Source organism: Falco biarmicus, chromosome 7 (genome assembly GCF_023638135.1).
Source record: "Falco biarmicus isolate bFalBia1 chromosome 7, bFalBia1.pri, whole genome shotgun sequence".
NCBI classification, from domain to species: domain Eukaryota; kingdom Metazoa; phylum Chordata; class Aves; order Falconiformes; family Falconidae; genus Falco; species Falco biarmicus.
Genome location: NC_079294.1, coordinates 42669101 through 42694028, shown reverse-complemented (window position 1 = coordinate 42694028; position 24928 = coordinate 42669101). Strand labels below are relative to the sequence as shown.

Genomic DNA, 24928 nt, shown 5'->3' with positions numbered 1-24928 from the left:
TCAGATAGTGAAAAAATTAATAACTCAATGAAAAGGAGAAAAAAAAATATCCAGGTGCTATTGCTCAGACTTCAGAACATTTATTTGAGGTAGGGCAAAATGCACCTTGGGGGCAGGAGCAATGCAAGCTGCTGTCTGTCCTGCAGGTGAATATAATGCAATACTGTACCACTGTGTGCCCAGATTAGATGGTGTCTTAATTCAGCCTTGCTTCTGTCTTGCTTTTGTTGGGTCAACAAATGAGAGGGCTTAATTAGGAGTCGAGGCTGATAAATGTTTCTGAAGTCTTTTGTTCACTGAGTAAGTAGTGATAAGATGACCCAGACTACTACTGAATAGACACTAGTTTCTGAAAAATACTAATGGATTGTGCAAACCCAATCTGCTCCAACCTTTTCTAAACAAAACCCTTAATTATTTATTCTGAAAGGAAGTATGAGGCCAAATTTAGCTCTGTCTCATTAAAAAGAAGTTTAAAGAAACATCCTAAATCACAAACAAAATGTTTTGTTTGTCTAACTGACTGTTCCTTGTCCCAAACCCACTTCATCAAGAAGAGTAAATTCCCAGTTCCCACCTCCAGCCCCACAGCCACAGTATTTGGGGCAAAGCCAGAGTATTTGTCAACTGACCTATGTCTTTCCAGTGATGTGAGGAATATTGATCTGAAGAAGGATTTACAAGACAAGCGGAGGTGTTTGGATGTCTCAGCCCCCAAGAGAGTGAAATCTCCGTGTTGAGAGAATGGCAGAAATAAGCCCCTCAGAGATGTTTGTGGGAACATCAGTGATACAGGCCATGAAGAAGCACAGTCGGTGGGAGGAGATTTGTACAAGGCTCTGGGGATGACACCGAGCTCCCAGCAGATGGGTTAATAAAGACAAAGTGGATGCCAAGGTGATGGGATCAACAGAGCAATTACATTATAGAGACAGGTGAGTTTGATATGGATGCTCTGGGTTAGGAAGGACTGGCCTGATTATGCGACATTATTTTAAGCCAGAACATAAAATCAGAGGTTAAGTATGTTTATGCCACCGTCAACACGGGCTGATGCTAAGTGCTTGGCAAAGGCCTTTTCTGTGGTTTTCATTTAATTGCTGCAAATCAGCCGCCTAGAACAGCCACGTGGTGGCAGCAAGCCCTCGAGGAATTGTGATTTAGGATTTTTTTGGGAAAAAAATTGGCTAAATACAACCAGTTTCAATATTCCAGATGTGCATATTTAGAGGGGCTGGAACTTACTGTACCATTAAAATTACAAACTAAAACCCACAAGCGTTCTGCTTGGCTGTGACAGCTACAGGAGTGTGCATTTCATTTTATTTCGCTTGTTCCTTTGGAATCCCTAGAAAATCCTTTTTCGGGAGGAGTGTTTCTGATTTGAGTTAGCAGCGCAGAGCCTTATATAAACCGTAAGGAAGAGCAGCCACACATCACATAGCAGAGGTCTGGTCTCCTGTCAGGGCACATGGGAGCGTGCATGGACGTGTTGAAGCACAAGCACAAATGTCATGGATAAGGGTTGATCTGGGCTTCTGTATATGCCAGTGTGTGCAGGCTGGCAGGAGCCTCCAAACCCTATCAGACAAGGACCCTGTCTGGGTTCATACCTGCTGTCCAGGAGAAGGCTATAAAACCTTGCAGTGCACTGTTATGGGACGTGGTGCATCAGCATCATCTCTCACTCAGAGATAGTCGAAGTCAAGCAGATAAATACTGTAAAAAAGAGACTGGACATGTGCATGGGTATGGGGCGTATCCAGAGGTGCCGCAGCTATTGAGAGTGGTGTTTGGGAGGGGACATGAGTTCTCATGGCCTTGGACCATAGCTGATCACTAGTTTCCCTAGCTTGTGCTTGAATTTTGCTGCCTGTTATTTAGGGAGCGCAAGGCTTCCCGATTACATTGCTTGGCCACTGGTTTCGCATGGAAATGCCAGCACAGACCTGGTCTGGATGAGTTACCTGCCTGTGACCTGCCTGAGCTGCGCTGCCATCAGCCTTGCAGTGTTCAGGCCCAGAAAGTACAGCAAAACTCGCTTTTTTTATGTTGCTGCCATGCTGATCTCACATACGTTCCCTGCCATGTCAGCCTCTTAAAGCCCTCCACACCTGAGTCCAGCCTGAGGAAAAAAGACCCCTGGTTTTTTCCTCCTAGGACTGTTTGTGCCAGGGATGCAAAAAAACAGATACCCCAGATCTGGGGTCCCTGCCAGCTCTCCCTTTAGGCTGACAGAGGGTCCTGCTGCAGGAGTACATTTTCCAATTGTTATTTCATTAGCGTATGTTTTATAGCATCATAATGTCAAGCGCTATTTTTGGCGATGACTTCACACCAACGCCTTTGGGAAGCCACACAACACAAGGAGAGGGAGGGAGGAAACAACCCAGATGATCTGCCGTTATAGCTTGAGCATGTGGGAAGCATCATCCTTTCAGCCTCCATGGAGATACAATCTAGTCATCCAGAAGTGATTCACGCTCTGAGTTTTGACTGGATGGCCACGTCCTCTGGACCAAGGTCTGAAAGGGAGATCAGCCTGACAAGTTCAAAACGGTGCTTGGAAGCAGGTGGTGCACTGGCTAGTTTGAAGCAGGAGATGGCAAAGTGACTGTAGAGGAATGGATGGAGGGGTGAAGTTTGTCAAAGAGACAGATTTGTGTTCCTTCTGGCTCAGGAGGACAAATGAGAGGATGTGTTGCTGAGGAAATGGGTGGCAGGTGGCAGCCCTACAAAACAAGTAGAAATATTAAGGCGCTGGGTAAAATCTGACTGATACTGAATCTAACTCCAGTCTCACTCGCCTAGGCTCCCAGTGCTGCTGGATCAAGACAGATGTACTCCAGGCTCTGTGCTTGTGAGCACAGAATGGAAGACTGAACATACGTTGAACATGGAACAAGGACTTGGGTCTTATTTTGGGACTGGCTGTTGGATCATCTGTTTGCACCATACGGATAGAAATGATGGATGAACTGTTAGTGCCACTGAGCTATCTATGAAGTGACCGTTGCTGCCAACAAACCTGTGATAGGAATAAAATGAAAAAAGGTGAAACTCAAAGCATAAAAGCCCCAGTCCTGCTGAGTGCAGGTTTTTTTGGAAATGACAGTCTGTCCTGATGAGGTTTTTGACCTCGCTGCATAGTGCTGTAAGGTATATTCTGTAATAAATGGCCTTCTGCAGACAGAAGGGTCTCCTGCATTGTTTTTGCATTTCATAGCAATCAGTCACGGCCAAAGAAAGCACAGCCATGGAGTGCTCCTGAAAGCAAAGCCCTGCACCCAGGACTGTTAGGTCTTAGAGAGTGAAGCAGGGTCCCAAACCTGCTTTCCTCTCCTGCTGCCTCCAGTGCCAGCTGTGACCGGGGGAGCTGGTGGATGTGGGTTCCAACCTTCCCAGACTGGGAAGGAACATGAAACCTGCTCCTTCCCCTCTCAGCAGGTGATTTTCTGCAAGGTTTCTGTACAGATTTTGATCCTTTATTCTGTCAGTTGCTGGCATTTAGAGGTAGGAGAGGGGAATTTCAATGTGAAAATGTGTTGCTCCCTGTACCCTGTTCTGCCCTTCTGCTGGCAGAGCAAGGCAATGAGAAAAGCTTTCTCCTCCTCTCCAGGTGGTGAAACCAGACCACAGACCAGAACTCTTCTGCAAACTTTTAGTGCAAGCCCGTTGTATCAGACCGTGGACAGTGGAAACAGTAAAAGCATTCTGTATGTAAGTAAGCATGGGGTACAGACTCTCCTGTAATGGACACCCTTCTTCTAGGAGAAGGATGCTGGGGTGGATGCCAGTCTGTCTGGGTTACCATTTAAAAAGCCAATAGATGGTGACTAGTAGGCTGGTGCTGTATTGTATTAGTTTTCTCATCCTGGAAACAGGAATTCTCTGTGTCTTCAATGCCACCATGTGGTAAATTAAGAAAACACTGACTTTATAGAAAATGTTATATTTGCAGTAGGAGGTATGTATATGGGAGGCTGAATATCCTGATCAGGCTTTAGTTTTTTGCTTAGACAAAATTCAGCCCTAGGGATGAGTGCATTTGTGTTTGTTTTATTTCTGAACCAGAATTAAATCTCTGTGTAGAGAAAAAAAGGAGAAGGTCAGTAGTTCAACTATTACAACTCACAACAGATTGTTAATATTTGTTAAAAATCCCCCGCGAACAGCACAAACAACAAACCCCAGTATACGGTAGTAACAAACCAACCACGGGAAAGGAAAATTATAGATGTTTTGCAGTAAGTTACCTGCCCTGCAGTGTCGTAAAGTCCCAGCAAGTGTTGTTGTCCTCCCACAGTCACAGTTACTGGAAGAGAGAAACAAAAGATGCTGTTTATGCACAAGCCAGTGGCCTCATTTTTTTTGGTGTTTTAATCCTAAAATGCCAATAGACCTTTGTGCTAGACACATTAACATGTGTCTTAAAATGTGCATCCTAAACCAAGCCATCTATTCAACTGAAACTGAAGGCAACCTAAGGTCACAACAAAAGCAAGTCCTTTATGCCAAGCTCTTATTTTTTTATTGACAGCCAGGAGTGATGAAGTGCACACACTGCTGCTATCACGGATCCAGAGATCGGAGGGCATTTGCTTCTGTCTCTGCAGCCACCAGCTGAACCCCATGATGTGCTAGGACTTGAAAGCACAGAATTCCTGCTTCCTCACCATGAGCATTGGGATAGGTTTGTCATGGATCATTGAGAGCTTTTTTTTAAAATTATTTTATTTCTTCCAGGCTGTGAAATGATGAAGCATTCAGCAGTGGCTGGTGTTTGGTGGGTCTCAGTGGAGGCACACTGCCTTTTGGGCAACGTGTCCTGTCCTGTATCATGCAACTGCAGGTCAAGCGACAGTGCTTAATATGTGCAGCTCTGTGGTTGACGTTTCAAAGGACAGGGAGTGAGAGGAGTACTAGTATTTGCAAAGATGTTGAACAGATTCTGTTGCAAATGGAGGAAAACATGGCTTAGTTCATTGATTGCACTCAGAATGTTTACTGCTTTAGTAGAATTCAGTTTGAACTTCATTTTGAGCCCATCAACATTGATGAAGATGTTTTCTCATTGCCTTTGGATGAACCCCATTATTAGCTGGTCCCTGTAATCAGTGTTATTTCGTATAAAGGGTACGATCTGTGTTAATGACATTTAGTTAACCAGTTAATCTGCTTAAGTCATTACTATTCAACTGGAAAGAAAGGCGGGGGGAATCCAGTTCCACCCATTAGTCAACAGGAAGACTTTAAACATTCATCGGGAAGATTACTCAAAATAATCGTATTCTTGCAGCCTGTGGACTATTACTTTTTTTAAGCACAAGGGCAAACAGATGGAATGAACATAGAGCTATGGCTGGGGTAGGGGGGGCTAAGACTGGTGCCCATCGGCTGATCACAACTTGCAATTAATGAGGGCTGGGCAAGATTAATAGTTACTTTTGTCAAAGAGGAGGCTTGAAAACATCATACAGGTTCTTGCTGATTTTTTTAAAAGTGATAATACTTTTGCAGGAGAAAAACATCTAGCAGTTTATAGAAGTTAATAGCTCCTGCACTGGGGAGCAATGTCCTGTTTGATATCTCTTAGACTTGAAGTCTCTGTCAGCGTGGTTGGACAGACTGATTATTCAGCAGCTTTACTTGCTTGCAAAGTGACACGGTGATTTTGCTAGCATCTATACAGAACAAAACTGACACCCTGAAAGTACAAAGGCTCAGCGAGGACCAGATTTGCTGATGAGAGCAGAACAGGCTGTGTTCACCTGCTGCTGGGGCTGCCTTGTGATGTACAGGGGAAAGGGGAGACGGGAAACGGGCCAAGAGCCATCCTCCCACTCCTCAGTTCAGAAGGTGGCTGGTACATAGTGCAGCATCCTGGGGAACTCCAGATGGGGCTAGCTGTTGAACATGAATGTCCATGGGTGGGAGACCCCAGGGAAGGGGTACCGAGGTGGGTAGATGGGTACCAACACAGGCAGGAGACAGTCCAGATGACCCATCCCCTTCCTTCAACCTGACTTGAATAAAACAATTTCAACTAAACTTTCCCAGAACCCTGCTTTTTAACTTTTTGTGGTGCAGGGAGTCTCAAAATATCCCAGTAGAAGTATGAGCTGTGTAAGTCTGCTGACAAGACACTTGCTTTTCTTAGCTCCCTTCTCAGAAGCAGTAGGGGCCACAGGTGGTCCTGCACAGCTTACCAGAAGCAGCTGGGAGGTGTGGGGTTTTTTTCCAGTTACGGCCTTGGCCAGCCTTCAATCTGTCCTTGTGCCAAGAAGTGCAGGAGCCAGACCTGTTCCGCTGATTTTACTTTGCTCAAGGACCAACTGTGGGAAGATGCGCCCTTCAGCTGAAGGCAATTTTCCAGCTGCGGTGTGTTAGCCACATGGTGCTCAGCTGGCCAAGGTGGTGTTTAGGGCTGCACGTGAACATCAGTCGCACTGTCAGTCCTTGACTGAACTTGTATGGGATCTGCAGAGCACCTCCAAAGCGGGTTGCCCGTAGGACAGCTGTGTGGCCATGGGGTGCATGGAGGTGCAGGTGATCTAATGTGTCTGATGAATCTGAAGAGACATTTGCCATGCGTCTGTACTGGCATAGTTATCCAGCTTTTACGTGTCGTGCTGGCTAACTCTGAGTGCAGGCAAACTGAGCTGGGTCCTGCTTACAAAGATCAGCTCAGGTCTTCAGTGTTTAAAAAACGTACAAGTTGCACTAAGATTTTCCCTGTCCAGCCTTGGGCTGCTGTGAAATTTTGCTGGCCCATCTCTTGGTGGCACCTGACAGAGCTAGTCTGGCAAAAAGCCCTGGTGCAGACACAAATTGCTGCCTTGTTCCAGTAGTTAATATGGTTTGGAGATAAGCTGTTGGGGTAGAGGTCCAGCCCGTCTGCAGTACACTATGCTCTGCCAGAAGGATATGCTGCAGCTGCTCCTAAACTGTTGTCTGTGCTCTGGAGTCCATGAAGTCACGGCGGGTATTTTGCAATAGGTCTGTGAAGCCACACATTGAATAGTTGGTGATAGTTTCTACAGTTCGGTTTGGCTTCTTGGTGATCCCTGGGAAATACTGAGGGGGTATAAAGAGGCTGGTGGTGTTCCACCATTACTCTTTACATACACAAGGGCTAAGAAATGCAAGGGCTTTTGGAAAAATACACCCTGACTCTACCCAGCTTGCACGTTACATTTTAATACTTATAGCATCCTACCTGTTACAGGTTCTGCTGTGACTTTCTGGGCGGTGCCACTCAAATATTTTTCCTTTTTCTCTTTTTTTCTTTTCTCTTTTCTTCCACTTTGACTTTTTCTTTTCCCCATCAACCTTTAATTTGCCTTTCTTCTTGTCAAATATTCTAATCTGTCTCATCATCAGAAGCTATCCTTCCTGTGCACATCACCTCTCTAAGTTTACAGCTACCATCCCAGCAAAACCGTTTTCTTGGGTAAACTTCAGCAACAGGCAAACTGCTGTCTCTGGATTCCTGGCTTTGCATGCAGTGGGGACCAGATGTCTCACACTGACAACGCAAATAATCACTGGCTTTTGAAACAGCCGTGTCTAGATTAATACATTGGTGCTGAAATTTCCACCACGCTTTCATGCAGGCAAAACAGATGTCAAAATAAATGGGTTTTGCCTATGAAAACATCATGGTATTTTGATACTAAGGGTGTATCAGTCTGCCTCCATCAGGCAAAGAGCTGTTCAACATGTCCTCTTGGTAGGTTTTTATGAGCTAAGATTGCTCTGCTAGATTTGTAGGCCTTACTTTTGGCTTTATCTCGGTTTACTTTTACTTACCCTGCTACTATCTTTTCCTGTTCTCTCAGTGGCCGAGGCTATGGGAAGCCAACATGGAATTCCCTCCCAGTCACTGGGGCAATGTAGGTTCCTTTACGGGCTTGTGAACTCAGCTTTATGAGCAGTCTTGGATAACAAGATAAATGTGAACTCTCCTTACTGTTTAGTGGCTATATTGATAGATTGATGAAGCACTGAAATGGCATGGCCTTTAACACCAAGTGCAGTGGGGGCGGCAATAAAATGTGGCTGAATACTTGCACAGTCCTGGTTCTCCTTTAGCTCCAGTCAGAGCTGCATCAGACGATGCAACAGGGCAGATGTTTTCTCCCCTTCACTGGTGGTTTTAACCAAGTGCACGATGTATAAAACAGCAACGCTTTTAAAATGTTAGCTAGATTATAAATTAGTTGGGTATTGCTAGTTTGCATAAGGATTTTAGATCACCACTAGGGCTTTGTCACAGTCCTTGTGCCTGGTAATGAGGCTCAACACAGAGCTCTGAAACATGTTGTCCTGCTTGAAGACCACAGTAAAAAGGCAAGGTGCTAGGTGGAGTTATTGTGTGGGCTGGGTCTGGTGTGTGGACCATGAACTGGTCTGAGCTGGGAGCTCTGTTTTTAAATAAGTGGTTACTTCCTGTTCCTGGGGACAATACAACAATTTTTGTTGATGTTCTTGTTGCCCAGATTGCCCCAGATCCACCTGTCAATGGCCAGTCTTTGCCAAAACCTTCCCCCCCCTGTGTTTTATTTGCTCACAGCAAAGCCCTGGCAACCTTGTGGGACTGAAACGTACCCCTGGAAGAGCCCTTCAGCCACACAACAGCGATGTTCATGGTCTGCGCTAACAGAAAGGGGACACAAACTGGCTGCTGCCCTCCCAGAATTTCTTGTGTTTGATTAATAGTGCAAAGCAACATGCGTCTCTAGTCTGACACCGAACTAGGATGCAATAGCTCAGACACGCTTAGCTGTGGTACCGGAGAGCAGACATGCACAGCATGGGGAATTTTTCAGTGCCTGTGAAGAAGTGCTTGCAGAAACAAATGACTTTGAAATCACTAGCCAGAATGTACACAATAGCTTAGGCTATGTCTAATGTGATACCACATGGGAGAAGTCATCTATTTATTCTAGTGCCTTCCTGCCAACAAATTAAGGTTCAGCTGCTTTGAAGACTGATGCCAAGAGCCTGACAGCAAGTAGGGGTGGTAGCACCTGCCTGGATGGAAAAGCTTTCTCATTTTTTTGGACAAATTAGTCTGTGTCAAACCTCACACTTTCACAAGGGCCACCTTCTGCCCTTGTCAGCAAGCTCTGAGTATTAAGTTTGTGCTTTTGTCTGTTCATCATGATTATGTGTACTAGATGCATGCTACTTAACACAGACTAATGGCCACCAGTATAAGATAAGAACAACAGCAATTCCAGGTGATCTGCTGGCAGAAAAAGTGCCCAAGTCTGTTTCTTTTCCAAATAGGAAGGTGGGTAAAATCAGAAAATGGACAAAAGAACAGGTTTTGGTCAGCTGCAGTAGAGTTTAGATGGAAGATTTGGGTTCTTACTGCTTTAAGTGATGGGTAGACACTTGACCAATATTTTCATTTCTAGATGGAAATGAAATGTGTGCCTCATAGATCTCCTTTCACTTTCAAAGGTGCTTGTTCATGCAGGCCTCACTCCAGGAGGAGCAGTACTGTTTTAAACTCTTGGCTTCAGCTTGTGCCCAGTTTCACAGTGCTACTTCACACCAAACTTCTTGGCTCCTGCATATTTGGCAGGTGAAGCTCTACGTGAAACGGTAACTGGGTCTGATCAATGTTTTACTACAGATCAGATACTAAGGAGGGAGGATAGCAGTGAGAAATGAACTGAGACATGTTTTTGTCTTTAAAATACATATGCACACACATATACAAACACATCTTTTATGTATACACAATACACAAATTTATTTATTTTTCCAGTTTCTGGTTGAACAAAATTTTCAGTTGTAGAATGAAATAGTTTGCTTTGGCTTGGGGCATCCTAATCAAGGACCTGAATTCACAAAGTAACATAGATCTTATTGGCAAAATAGTGGGTGAACCGCTTCATGCTCAGTGGCAGGGACTGGAGCCACAGGTCATCTTGGAGGACTAGAGCAGCTCCCAGGGAGGTGAGAACTGAGTGTCCTCCTCACCCTCACAGTAAAAGGAGAAGATGATACACTCTCTTCCCTGTGAGTATGCCCTGAATCTGCTGCAACACCAGCCTATACAATCAGAAAATCAGAACATTTTCAGCAATGCCAGAACCATTCGTTCCCAGTTTCTTCTGTGTTCTTTACCGGAATTACTGTCAAGTTAATTATATAAAGAACAGAAACCACCTGCAGTTATGATGGGGTTTTTTGTGCTTTCCTCAGCACAGATTTGAGGTGTAAGTTGAACTGCTTAGAAGGGGGCTCCAGTCAATGATTTCCCTGGGAAGTTCGACTCTCTCTCTGACAATCATCTTTGCAAGGCATGATTCAAGTCCAGACTATATCTTTAAAAGCAAATGCATTATCTGTAGACTGCAGCAAATGCCGGGGTGTCTCAGGGACCTCCATTCCTTCCTCTGGCACTTTCAGAGTGATTTTTGTGAAGCGATCAATATACTGACTGCAGTGTGTTCTCAAGCAGCTGATATCCCTGGGGATACTGACAATGTTTGCTTGCTGGGTAATATTTTCCTTCCTTCCTGAATGTAGTTTCATGAAAGATTTTGTAATGAACTGGGAATCTCCCTCCCCTTCACAGATGTCTTCTGCTCTCTGGGGCTTACCCCAGGCAGGACAGGAGTGTTTTTGTAGGAGTTTGTTTGAAGAACGATTTTAAAAATCTTGTTTATAAATGGTCTTCTTTTTGTACTGCAGAGCTCCTAAAAAGGGGTCTCTGTAGCTGGAATGTGAGGATCCCTGTTGCATTTCAACTAGGGACTGAAACTCAAACATGCCTCAAAGACATTTGGATCTCTCATTTCCTTTGGTTCCCATAATGGTCGGGCATCTAACCGAACTGAAGCTACATATCCCAGGCTTTAAGAAACAGCAGCTTTGAATATTCATCAGGAGAACAAAGTAAAGGTGGGCAGTGCATTTCTGTAGCACCTGCTAAGTGCTTCAGGTGCATTTCTGAATCTTATTTTGGGTCATATTTGTGTTCAGAAATATCTTTCTTTGGCTGATCCAGGTGAAGAAAATACGGATAGGGCTGCCAGAAATTAATCTCTCACATGCTGGTTTGATTTTGGTTGTGTCAGTGCCTGGGGAACTTATTTTAGCTGCTGTGGACCAATCTTCAGAAGTTACGCTGCTACAGCTGAAGCTGGGAAGACTCAGGACATCTGCAGATGAAAGCCCTGGGGATGCTACGGTCTGGCAGCCACCAGAGGAAGCCAGTCAAGAAAAGAGTAAGCAAGACCTTAATGACATGTCCCCATCTTTCAGGCCAGGAATGACAATCAGCTTGGCTGAGCTCTAATGGCTATTTACCACTTGAGCTAGAAGGCTGTCCTAGCAGCGTTTCTCCTTGGAAATACTCGGGAACATTTTGCTTTGACTGAACGCACTGCTACAACACCGTGTGTCCAGCACAGCCTGGGCGACAAGAGCTGGTGTTACACAGGACCCTTGACTCACCCAGTGCCCCATGACTCAAGCCTGGGCCATTTGTCACTTCCACGCGGAAGGGTCATCTCCAGGAAGTGGAGTCACACGTTGCTCACGGCGTGTTCCCCCATCTCCTCCTTCACGGCAAACTCTGATGACAGCCGAAGTGATTCTCTGCCTCAGACTTATCCTGCAGCTTAACTACATTCTTTCTGAAAGGAAAATCCAAAGCATGCTATTTCGCCCTGTAATTGGCCTAAGTACTGCGCTTTAGATGTAAATTGTACTAAATATGCCTTTAACTGCTCCTGTATTCACCTACCACTAGTTTGCACAGGCCCCGGAGAGTCAGTATGTATCAAAAGAAGGGCTCTGAGTAAGCCTCACCTTTTCTGTCACCTCATCAATGGCTGAGATCAATGTTCTGCTGAGCAAATACTCTTGCCCATCTGATATTTACAATATCTGAAAAACATTTCCAGTCTGGTCCCCGCGGTGGGAGCACAGAGAGGCCTCTGGGGCTGGGATTCAGCTGATTTCACTCAGTGTAGCTCTTGGTCTAATGAGGTGGTGAGGAATTCGTTGCTTTGTCTTTAGGCCACAGGCATTTAGTGATTTTAAAGCCAGATAGGATTCATAGCATCATTTATTCTGCTCTAAATAGCTCATCTAGTGTCTTCCTACAAGGCATCTTGTTCTTATATCATTCTTGCAGCTCTTTTCCAAATTCTTTTCAAGCAGTTGCTATGACCAGCCAGTGTGGTCTAGCAATGGTTTCATTATCAATCTAGCCAGAGGTAACATGGCTTTCCTATTTCTACCTGTCATCCCTCAATGGCTGATCTAAAGCTCACGTTGGTTGATTATTCCCGTTATTTAATGAGTCTGGCAGTACTTCATGCTTTCCTTCAGGCCAAGGTCAAGTCATTCTTGGTTTTTGTGTTTGTAAGCTTCTTTATTTCTTTTTAACTCTGTGGTTGTATGGAAAATCTGGAGACTGTAACGCAAATGCCCACTTGAAGGCATCTCAAGAAAGGCCAGGCAAACAGTCACACTCCTGCAATGCTCTCATGGCATGGAAGTCAATGTTGAAGACTTTTGGAAGTCTGGGATTGACTATGCAGAGACAAGCTTTTTCGGCAGGATGTTTCAGTACTTCTGGAAGCATCAGAGAAGTGATATATAAACAGTTCCCAATGTTTCCTTTCCAGACATCCCTCCACTGCCTCTAGTGATTGCTCTTCACCTTGGACTCCTGTTTCTTGTGTGTGGCAAGGGGTGATCCCTCCCCTCTGCCTCATCCATACAGGTTTGAGGATCCCAGTGGAACTGGTGGGAAAATGCCCAACCCTGAGTCGCGTTACCACTGCGCTGGGGAAGCAGGCTGACACCGAACAACAGCTCTGTTGTCCCATTCTGCAAAGGAATAGATTCATCTAGACATTGTCATCCTACAGGAAGATTCATGACCTGCACTATGTGCTTTTTAGCATCTTGAGAGGAAAAAGGCTGCAGCCCTCCACTGATGGCTAGTTGCTATGCAGAGACATTTTTATTCAAGCAGATGATACGAAATGCTGTTAGTCTTTCAAAATGTGTTGAGAAGTCAGACTTCAGCACTGGCCAGCTTACATGACAAAGAACACAAAAGCAGTGGAGGTCAATTAGGAAGACTGAGCAGAATGAATCTGGTCCAGAAACAGATGACAGAGAATGGAAATTCCCAAAGCTTTCAGAACAAGCAACACTAACATGAGCCAGCTTCTTCCCAGTTTAGGACATTACTTATAGACAGCATGAATGAAGTTGATTTATTGCAATCATTGACCTCATTGTTTGTAAAATCAGCACTGGAGGATTTACCCGGCATCTCAGTGAGTTATTGCTGTGCTAATCAATCCTTGAGCAAATTCAACTTTGCTGATAGCAGAGTCCAAGAAACCTTGGGGTCTCTGCAAGAAAGGCTGTGCCCAGTTTCTCCAGTAATACAGTCCTGAGGGAGCTCTTGGGACCTCAACATTGTGCAAAGCTGTGCTAGATGGAAAAGGCTAACGTGATTATAGCACTTGGGGAATTGAAGAACAATTGGCATTGTGCTTAAGAGAGCATTTTGTTAGATTTCATTCTGTCTTAAATAGAGGGCTGTGCACTGCAGCAGGCTGGGAGGTGCTTCCTGAGGATTTCGGCTCCCCGCGCACCAGCAGCTGTCCCCATGGAAGGCAGTTCTGCTCCTCAGTTAGAAGCTAATAACAACTGCCTAGGTAAATGCGCTATATTTGCGGGGCAAATAGACTCTGATATGTGTCTTTCAATGATAATCTGACTGAGGGTCTTTTTAATCTCTAGTGAAAGTAATAGCACTAAATCCATTCAAATGCTACACAGAGGAAAAAATGTAGCATTAAGTAATATAAATAGATAGAACCTGAACATATTATTAAAAATATTATGGTTTTTCCTAAATATTTAAGAATATTAGATATCTTCTTAATCCTGAGTGACAGCGAAGTGCCCTTCCTGAGACCATGTGATTGTCTGTGGTATTGAGATGAATGAAAGAACAAAACTTTGGCTGTGACTGTTGTGTAAGCCCATGCAAAAACCGAAAGGCAGCACGTAGATAATTTTCTATATTTTTAGCTCTACTCAATATTTTTGAGGCTTCCATCACCATAGCACAGTATCTAGGAATGTCTGTTTTCTGGTACTGGGTTTATGACTCGAATCAAGAGCAAAGGTGGCAGAGCTTTGAGATTATTAAAGAGTGACTGATAATTGGAGTAATCTTATTAGTATTTTAACTAGATGTGCTGTCCTGACCTACAAAAGACCAGGTACTATGGCATTTTCAGTTTATTTTAACTGACTCTTTAAATTAACTGTTTACTGAAACCTAATTGTGAAGAACGTATTAGCAGTCTCCTAACAGTGATGCCGAGATCATAGTGAGCAGAGCAAGGAGTGTGAGTTTTACTCCAAGGAGATCAAGTGAGAATAAAGGGAGCCTTTGACCATTTGCCTGGCTCCTCTCTCCTGCCTGTGTAAGGCAAAAGTCGTTCTTCCAGCTCTGCTGAGTGCTGGGGAAAAGACTATCTCCAAAGTTATGTCAAGCATCTGGTTATCCGGGAAACATGAGTCTTGGTAAATAACATCAGAATAAATGCAAGATCAGTAGCAAAATGAGACAAATTTCACTGAAATGTGCCCAGGCAATACACAGGGTGTTTCCAGAGCATGGGAGGACAGGGCTGCCTGTGTGGCTGGGGGAAAGCAAGCTCTCCACTGTTATTCTGGTACTGCTCGAGGATCAGAGCTAGGGTGTGTTTGTTTGTTTGTTTGTTTTCTTTTTCTGGGAAGGGAGCAGAAAGCAGTGTGGAGAGACAGTACTGTCTGACAGCATTGGCTCTTTGCTGTGACAGTCTCTTCCTAAAACCTGTGGCAATCTGCCTTGGTCTGGGTTAGGTGGCAGTGGGAGCAGGTAGTGCTGATGGAAGGGCACAAAATTGCTGCTATGCAGTGAATGGGTTGTCCTTGCTGTGGGCTGGATCTTCAGGTGATGGAGTAGCTGTAACACAGGCACATGTACTGGCAGAAGACCCTGTGCTCTTAACTCAACAGAGGTCCCAGATTCTTGGTGAGAACAGACTTCAGCAAAAGCATTTTAGTCTTCAGTGGCTACAACTTTAGTGCATTGAATTCGCTGAGGACTTTGAAGCTGAAAATTTAGGAGCTTTCATTTCTTGCGTTCCTGAAGAGTTCCTAGCTAAGAGTGGCTGAGGCCAGATAGTCTGTGCTGGCCATACTGGTTCTCAGTATCACCCCACATTAATCGGTGTTGGTAACTGTGGTAGAACAGCCAAAAGGAATGAGGGGCATGGAATGAAGATGGACCTGTCCTGGATGCTGGATCAGAGTGGGAGAGAGACGTTACCCAGCAGCATCATTAGCACTACAGCTTGCAGCGCACTATGGCACATCCCCCTGCTGCTGGACGTGATTCAGGGGAGAAATGGCTTCTGTGGTCACCAGCATCTTCAACAAAAAGTACAGATGCCAAAGCTAGAAAGGAAGAAAAATTATGATACAGAAGGGAACAGAAGTGTGTTGTCCGTAAGAACCTGATGTTAGGGGAAAAATGATTGATGTGCTGGAATATAAACCAGGAAGCAGCCACTAGCTTGGCTGCTGTGTAAAGAGCCTGGCTCTCCTATTCCTTACATTCAGGTGCCAGGCAAGCTGACCGGGAGCTAATGTAAAGATGAGGCTAGTGATGGGCCAAGGTGTTTTGGGTGCTGCATTTGGGCACAGACCCATGGTGTGTGTGTGTGTTCCAGGTGTTGCTGTGTGCCTTTGAGCAAGGCATCTGCGGTCAGACCTGCTCTCCGGCTCGGAGAGCAGAGCGGTGCCTCGGGTGTATTCCAGAATTATGGTAGGGTAGCTTAAAATAGCATCTGATCCTCTGATCTGCGAACCGCTGGGGCAGGGGCATATTTGGCACACTGAACTGAATCCAGCTGTCTCCAGTGTAATGCACTGCACAACAAGCTAAGGTAAGCGCGAGAGGTCAGGAGCGTTAGGTTTGCCCAAACTCCAGCACTGCTGTAGCTGACATTTTACATACTGTCAACCCGGGTTTGGGCAGGGGAAAGATTAAATGATGTTTTGAGGCCCTTTCCAACACCAGCCTCCCTGATGGTTCGTCTGTTCCTTGTTTAAGTTTCACCTGAACTCTGGCTTTCCCTGTGCATGTTCCCTGGTGAGGCACTGCTTGAAAAGGCTTGAAAACAAAGTACCTGCTCCTGAAGCCAAGGGGGACCACGACAGAAACTCGGCTTGGCATTTCCCAGAAACAGCATCAGGCCCAGGGTACTTAGCACCAGGACCAAACTTCAGCTGCTATTTACCCTGCAGCTTGCAGAGATTAGCCAAACATTTGTGCAGCAGCTCTAAATGTGTATGACTTAGGAAGCAGAAGTGTTAAACACCATAAACAAAAATCTTGGAAATATTTAAACTTTCTGATAAGAAAAGCTGAAGTTAGGAATTCACTTTTTTTTTTTTTTTTTTCTTGGCTACCACAAAGGTTTTAAATGCTGTTAATGCTTTCTTTACACCCTGCTGAGAAGCCTTCCACTTTCCTCTCTGGCGTGGCAGCCGCTGCAGACAATGAAGTGATTGTAATGTTGGAAAAGCAACAGAAGCAGATGGATGAAATGCCTGGTCTGAAGCCTCCGCGTGTTTGTGTTTGCACACGTGAAAGGGAGAGGTGAGTGCAGACCTGAGCAGAGGATCCCCTTACCGTCGCCCTTTGCTCAAGCACAATTGCACTCATGTGAAGTGGAGCGTGAGCCAGCCCCATGATTGCAGAAGGGTACTTCCTACCACCAGGGACAATCTGGTGTTAAAAAAATTTTCAGGTTGTGCAGGAGAGCAAGGGGCTGCAGCCCAGCCCTGGATGTACAGAAGTGCTGAAGTGCCTCCTTGAGCTGAGGCTAGAAGATTTTTTTCCTTTGGACAGAAAAAATAAATCCAAATTCCTGTACAGAGCTGAACAGGAATTTTCGGCTAGAAAATGTATTTCTACAGAATCAGAAGTTTCCATGGGAAGATGTTGCTTTCAACAGAATAGTTCAGATGTTTCCACTAGAAGAAATGAAGCGAAATGATGTGAAATAACTGACCATGATCTGAACTGTTCCCTTTGTTCGAAAGGCATGAACCGGTTTACAAAAAGCTGTTTCCCTGCCACAGAGGTAACACACGCTGTGAGCGGTGACCCCGAGGGGGGTCCAGCCACACAGACCCAGGACACCAGGGAGCCACCATGGTGGCTTGATGGGCCATGAGCAACGCAGCCTGGATGGGGAGCAAAACACAAATACCCAGGTCTGGGCTGTCAGCTGCCATTGAGTACTTTTCATGATGGTGAAAATGAGGTTTAACATAGAGTCCAAAATTTTCAGGTTGTTGCAGATGCATTAAACCTAAGGTTGGCATGGATAGGTGGGACCATCATATTGATTTAAAAGTTTTGAAGTGCAACTGTTGAGTTTTTCCAGCAGATCAGTTTATTTACTTTCTTATTTGCATAAAGTTTGCTCTTATGAAAATTTTATATTTTTATTTATATTATACATTAAGATTAATTATAATTTATATTAACCTTTCATTCTCATGTACAATGAAAATTAATTCTGAAATACGTAGCTATTCCAAACAACAAGAATTTGTGATGGGTTTTTGCTCTAACTAAAACTTTTAAAACTTCTAACTCTAAGTTTAAGATTAATTACTTTAACTTTTCTGTTAATTATTCCATGCTTGAGTACAATTTTTGAATCAAATGAAAGGTTCTAATTCAGCTGAATTTCCAAGAATGCCTTGCACTCCCTGTTAGCTATAACTCCATTTAGACTGTATTTACTCTTGAAAAGATTTATTAAGTTTCATTCACCTTTTCTTCCACCTTATGAACATCAGAGGCAGCTCTGCTGAGCTCAGAGGAATTATTTTTGGTTGGGAGAAACATCAATCATAATGTCTTGTAGCTGGAAAAACAGTGAACTAATTTTGAACCAAGCAGCGTATATTTTTATGTAAATTGCTGTTAAAATGTTTTGATCTTAAAAAGCAATGGTGACTAGTTGCAGAACAGCAGAAATTTATGATAAAATGATTATTTTTATAACATTTCCTTTCTTTCCTTAAGCGAGACAGGAAAACAGTCAGCAAAATATAGGATAGCAGCAGGTACCTGAATTAAAAAATCAAAATATCAGCCAATATGACAATGGGCATCTCTGCAAATTATTCTTTCATCTGGTAGAAATATTATTTATTTTCCACCTAGTTTTATTTAAGGCTGTGTTTGCTTAATGACTGACTGAAATACGCAGCTCTTAAAAGAGGCATTCTAAGAGACCATTTTAAACATCACGGCTGGTAATTTTTTCTATTTCACACTGCTCTCCTGAGAGCCGAGCAGTTCACTCCCCCTTGCTTTCTGGAGCTATTAGAAAATGTTGACACACTTCTTCAGCTACATGAAAGTGCCACTAATGGGGATCACATCTGACTTCAGAGGAAAGGGACTTTGAAGACAAATCACAGAACACTGCAAATAAAGGAGAAGTGAATCGAGGTAGAAAATCCACAGCTACTTCCTGCAAATGATCACCAAGCAGGGTGTGAATTGCACCTTTGGTTTCAGTTGCTGGTTAGCATGGTGAGTGGATTTCAAGCAGCATATTTTACACAATGAGATACATGAAAAGCCTTGGGTTTAGGGAAGACATTGTTCTCCGTTTCTATTTTTACAATGGCAACACTCTGGATTATGACTCCATTGTATGAGGCCAGTGCAAACAGGCGGACAGAGGCTGGCCTGGCCCTGCAGAGCAAACGCACCAACAATGGAGGCGGAGAAGGAAAATTTCCTGTTTCGCAGCGAGGGAAACAAAGTGCACAGGGGGGACGTGGCTCTTGGGGCCACACCGGGAACCAGGGCCAGCTGGGTTTTAAAACCCCAAGCCTTAGTCTGTGGCTTCATCTCAGAATGGAGGGGTCTTTGGGTTGGGCCATCCTTGCAGGCAGCACATCCCCTGGGTGATGCTCAGAGCTCAGCCATGGTGTCCTGCTCATCCCTGTGGGACAGTTCCAGGTCCTTTGCTCTTGCAGGTGCAGGGAGCAGCAGAGAACAGGGCCCGTTGTCCATGTGCACTTTTGGAAGGCAAGAGTGCCTGCAATATTTTGTTTGAGCTGATTTCCCTGACAACGAGATTAGAGCAGCTAAACATCACTGCCGCTGGAAACTGATTTCGAATATCAGCAGGGCAAGTGCTTGCCTTGGCTGCAGCTGCCTGCCAGGGATTGTTTCTCTTTAGTGGCTGGGATGTTGCTGAGTTTTCAGGCATGCTGTAATTTTCCATTGATTTTTAATGAAACAGTTCTGATGCTTGTAAAAAAAGGAGCCTCGGGGTCTTGTGCTGACTTTGTCCAGAGCCAAACTCATCAGATAACATTTTTCCCGGTTCCTGCCCTGTCAGAGTAATGTATCTGATGGACACCCAGAAATTCATTCAGAAATGACAGATCCACAAAGTAATCAAGCTGCCAGTTTAAGTAAAACAGATATTAACTCAGACACCTCTAAGCTCAGCTGAAGCCAACGCTTCTACACGGAGAAAAGCCAAGTTGTGGAAAACATTTTTTTTCTTACACATTTTTGGCAGTTTAAAAGGGTTTTGAGTGTTTTTGTGCATTCTTATAGCAACAAATTTAGAAAACTCTAAGAAACCCTCAACTGTCTGCTTTGATGCCACAAAAATGGAGCGAACAAAATAGCATGCAGCGTTTCAAACCAAGTCCGGCAAAAAACCAGTGGCTGTTTGAAGGGCAGCAGCAAACCAGGCTGGCTTATGGCTGAGCATGTGCAAACCCGTGTGGTCATGTCCCTACAGCAGCAGATGAGCACTGTATTACCTGGCCCTAAATGTCCTCATGGTAAGAGCAGGCAAAAAAAAAAAAGGCAGGTAAGAACAAGCTGTGAGATTCTTGGGTAGGTTTAGCCATTTTGTGCTTTCGCTCATGCTGGTGGGTATGAGCAAGCTCTGGGGCCAAGCAGAGCTGCAAGGATAGGAGCTCGCAGCTGCATGGCTTATAGTGGTGCCAGGGATCTCCTGTACCAACCCCGGTTGATTTCAGAGGCTTTTGCTGCTGCTGCAGGCTGGCATTATTAAGGTTATCTCTTTGGCTGCTTTCAAAGCCATCTGTATAAGGAAAGCTGCCACCGAGCTGCATCAGGAGGGAAATGCAAGGGGAGATTGAGTCTGGTTTTAAACCCTCTCCAATGCTGCCTGCATGAGGTGGAGGAAGCACCCTGTACGTCTGGGATGTGTAAATCTGTCTGCCCAGCTGCCTGGTAGCGCTCTGATGCAATGGGGAGCTCTGCTTTGCAATTAGCGGCTGCATCACATGCTCAATTATGGCTTGTGGTGAAACAAAGTAGAAGGAAAAAGGAAGCAAGCGTGGACCACAGAGCTGTGTCCAAAAGCCCAAAGACACTGCTAAAAGATAAAAAATAGCTTAATTTTTGTTTTAATTGCTGGTATTTTTTAGTGCTTTGAGCAAAGCACCTTTTCTCTTTCCCTTCTATCTGTGTTTCTCTGTTTTTCTGGGGTTTTTTTTGGTTTTGTTTGTTTGTTTGTTTGTTTGTTTGTTTTTTCAGCCCAGTGTTTGTCACAAGGAGTCAGGGTAAAAGATTTTTGCTCTACGATACACAAAAGGTAGAATAAAGTCAGTTGCTTTCACCTAGTGCACTTTAGCTGTCTGCCTTTTTCTTTGATCTCAGGTTTGTCCAGAGCTCCTACATGAAGGAAATAGGACAGAACCAATGCATAAAATAGTGTCTACACGTTGGCTGTAGATTTTACGCAACCAGGCAGGGAGCAGATACAAGGAAAGGGTTGTGCAATCTCGACTGCATGGGAACTGGGAGCGGGAGGGAGAGGAAAGCTGCTGGGTGCATTTAATCCAGCCTCAGCCTCGCAGCCCCTCTGCTCCCTGGGCTGCTGCCCCTCCGCCAGCTCCCACGGCAGCCCCGCATCAGCTGGAGCCCCTCTGTGGGTCAGGGAAATGACCTCTGCCAGGACCTCCACCGACCCGGTGCTGCCAGGCTGCCAGCACTGCACAGAGCCCTTTGAACCCTTTGAAGAGGCCACCATGCAGCGCAGACGGGAAAGCCCCGTGTGTGCACGCAGCATTCACGTTCGTGCAACGTGCTCCTTTGCCAAATGACATTTTCCACAGATGCTGGCTGAGATCAGTCTGCACCTGCACGTGTGTGTGTGTAACTGAGGTTGTGATTACCGCATTTGTTTGAACAACTGTGGTTTCAGCGATATTTTTTTTTTCCCATATGCTTACAGCTCCCATTTCTAACAATTTGATCTCCTGCATATACCAAATCTGTGCTGCAATTACTGTTCTTTCCTACTGTCCAAACCTGACTTGTTCATCTCTTTCCACTCTGGTGTGCAGCCACTTTGTCTGTTGTTTGTTTTCCAAGTATTTATCATCATAGCCAAAAAGTAATCTGTAATAACTGGGAGCTATACCTACATTATCACGGCTTTCTCTGGCTTGACACATATGCTTTTATACCGGAGCGACAGGGCTGGATTTCGTTTTGCTGTGGTTCTTAGAGGGATGCTAGAGCGAATGAGCAGTTCTTTCAGTGAACACAAATATGGCAAAATGGAAATGCTTCCCGGTGTTCCTGGAGAAGACCATTTGGAGACAGAAGTCTGGGAGTGACTTCCTGGGTCGTTTCATCCTTGGCATCAACGGAAATTGGAGATAGAGGTGGTTGTTGTAAATGTAAAGTAATTAATTGACTGTTGAAATATGTAAAGATTAGGGATCCTTTGTAAATCAGAACCAGGATGTGGAGGAGGACGGAAAAGTGGGAACACAGGTAGGATTGCAGCCCTTTCACATTGCAGAATTGCCCCCTGCTAGTTGGCAGAATTGCACCACATGGCATTGCTTTAAAGCCAGCAGATGAAGCATGGATCACAAGCAGCGGTGGAAATCCCTCTGCCTGAACCCGATGGAGGCAGTAGCTACGTGGCAGAGGTACGTGACCCAGCAGCCTGGCATGGCTAGCTGAGATGCACGGCACTATTTCTGGCAATTTAACTGCATGGTCAGCGATGAGTTCTGCTCTGATGCAAACTGGCACACTCCACTGCTGAGGCTCATATGGCAAACACTGCCACATGGTGTATATTCTTAAAAAGCTTCCCTCTTAACTTGTCATACTTCTGTCTTTGCTAGCTGTTTTTAATCCTGTCTCTAGTCCACACACAGTAAGATATCTGCAAAGCAGTGCTGCCTGTGCCACCGGGAAGGAGAACACCTTGCCCTAGATACTGAAATATCGGTACACCTCCTGCCATCCTAGAGTTATGCAGCAGTCCAGCCTGGAGAGCAGGAGCCTGCTGCTACTCGGTGTGTCTGGACAGGCGGGTCAGGTATTCTGGTCCTGGTTTCTACACACTCTATTTTTAGGAAACTCCTGCTGTGCTGTCTTTCCCCCTGCCTAATGTCAAAAGGTAACCCACCTCTAATCTGGTTATTAGAAGATGATCCAGCTCCACAGGTCAGTGAATAGTCAAAAGCATCATTTGATAGTTGAACTTTGCTGCTGGCTCCTGACTGTGGCTGGTGTTTGCAGGGAATCCAAAGCAGCTGCGTGGAGAGGAGCTGTGATGTGTCTGCGCGGAAGGCAACCGAGGGCCAGAGGCCAATTGTTTCTCTGAGTCGGTGGCATTTTTTTCTTCCAGGAATTCTGCTGCATCACGACTTAAAGGGCATCTTTCTTTTGGCCAGGGAAAGAGGCTGACCTTGATTCCACCACTGCTTTGGGGTCCTCGCTCCAAGAGACTGATCTTATGGGTACAGAGGAGGAAGGGGACAACACTTCCCCTGGGTTTATTCCCAGTTCAAAACATTATTAGGAAAGGCCTGATACATCCCTTCTGAGGAGGTTTCTCTTCAAATGCTGATGTCTCATTTCCCCCCATCAAATTCCCCACGGGGTCATCACTGACATTAATCTTGCTCTGGTGCTTCACGCCGCCCTGGCCTGCCCCCCTCCCTGATGGGGAGAGGCTTCCTGCGTCTGAGTCAGCCTGGCGGCGGGGCTGGAGCGAGCAGATGGAAACAAATGGGCTCTGCTCACGCATCGCATCCTCCCCGCGTGCACTGACACGGAGCCAAGCTCTGCCTGCTCCGCCACACCACCCTTATCTATGCGGTGCACGTTCACGCCCCAGCAGCCCCACCGGCTTCAACCGCTGCTGCTCAGCGCTGGCTTGCAGCACTGAGGCTTGTGTTTAGGGAAAGGTGGGCTAACTTCCAGCTCGGGCATCTGTAGGACTCATACTACGGTGCTTAGGAAATACCCAGAAAATATCAGCTCATTAGACACGCTCGGTAATGGAGGTACATCAACAATGAGTCAGATTTGCTGTTTGTCATTGCAGCTCATGGCTGAAGCTCTCTGAATGACTGTGTGGCTTCCTTGGCTGCCTTGTGTACAACAGGGAGAAGAAACCAGGGAGGAGGTAACGTGCTGATGGCTTGGGCTAACGCGGGCCACTGCAAGCATCTGCTGAAGTCCCTCCAACCAACGAGGTGCCTGGAGCACCAAAACTAACGCAGCAAATGAATGCTGAAAAAAAATATCTTTCCCTGTGTCTTATGCTGGCTTTTTAGAACATGTTCTTTTAAAAGAATGGCCATTTCCTAGGAAATTTCCTTTAAAATGAAGGTCTGTAAAATGGAGCGTTGTATTTGAAAGATGAGACAAAGGAGGGGTTTTAGGTGTTTCTTTAGAGAATACTGAATTGAATGAAATTATAAGGGAAAAAATGCCTCGTTTTAATCAGTTCTGTTGAGAGCTGTGGCGAGTGCAATTTCTTTTATCCACACCTCAAAAGGAGGAAAGAACATCTTTTGGTCCTGTATGAAAGATATACAATATTTCCCTCCTCCTATGACACAGGCTACAGGTGCACTCCAGATCCATTTCATTGGCAAACTGCTTCTATGGGCATAAACTTTAAAACTGTTCATAGGAGGGTTATTACACATGGGGACTTGCAAACAACTGACACTTGTGCTGACAGGAGAGTTAAAAGACAGAAAAAGTTATCTGACAGGCATGTGCTTTCATTGCACAAGACTGAAAAGATAATATCATTTATCCACATGGATACAGTGCTGGCATCTCTGGATTCACGTGGTTACACTACAGGCTTTGCAGTTGCATGACTGGCTGTGTTGCACTGTCTGTAAAAAGGTCTTTTGTCCCTTTAAATGTCACTTACTGTCGAATCATGGAAAAGCTTAGAAGCCAGTGTTGACATTAATTCAAACAGATCTAAAAAAAAATTCTGGTAAGGTTCCACTGATAAACACTTTGGTCCTAATCTTGCAGCTGGCTGTGTGTGGGCAGATGCGTGTGTTCCTGCAGAGCCTCTCTGGCTGCTGGGAAAGGACACGTGTTTTTAAGTCAGCTATTTGTCTTGAGATATTGCTGGACTGGGTCTTAGTGAGGTGTTTTGAAAGGTAGCCAAATGACTGAAGAGTACAAAGCCACCAATTCCCACTGGGAACTGTAAGTGGCTTGGGCTTTTTTGAAACTGTAATGTCACTTTATTATTTTAGAATATTGCTTAAATCCTTCTAATTTTCCATTCCCCCCACACCCCAAACATTTACGCTCTTCCATCCCACTAAATCCTTCTTTCTTACTAGTGATGGGGACCTGAATTTTGCTCTCAGGTATTCATGTAACCCCCTCACCTTCAACCAACTAGACACCAGCCAGACAAAGGATTAGCCTTGCATGGGAATACACAGAGATCCGTGGAGTTTGCCTAGGGGTGTTGCACATGCAGTGAGTCTTGGAGGA

At 45.0% G+C, this 24928-nt stretch overlaps 1 protein-coding gene across 1 annotated transcript in view; it reads right to left on the bottom strand.

The window, feature by feature from the left end:
* RHOJ (ras homolog family member J) overlaps positions 1-24928 on the bottom strand; it is a 62896-nt gene that overhangs the window by 12578 nt on the left and 25390 nt on the right. The window contains exon 2 of the mRNA XM_056346443.1: positions 4257-4315. Coding sequence (XP_056202418.1) covers positions 4257-4315 — 59 coding nt within the window. The remainder of the gene's footprint in view (positions 1-4256; positions 4316-24928) is intronic.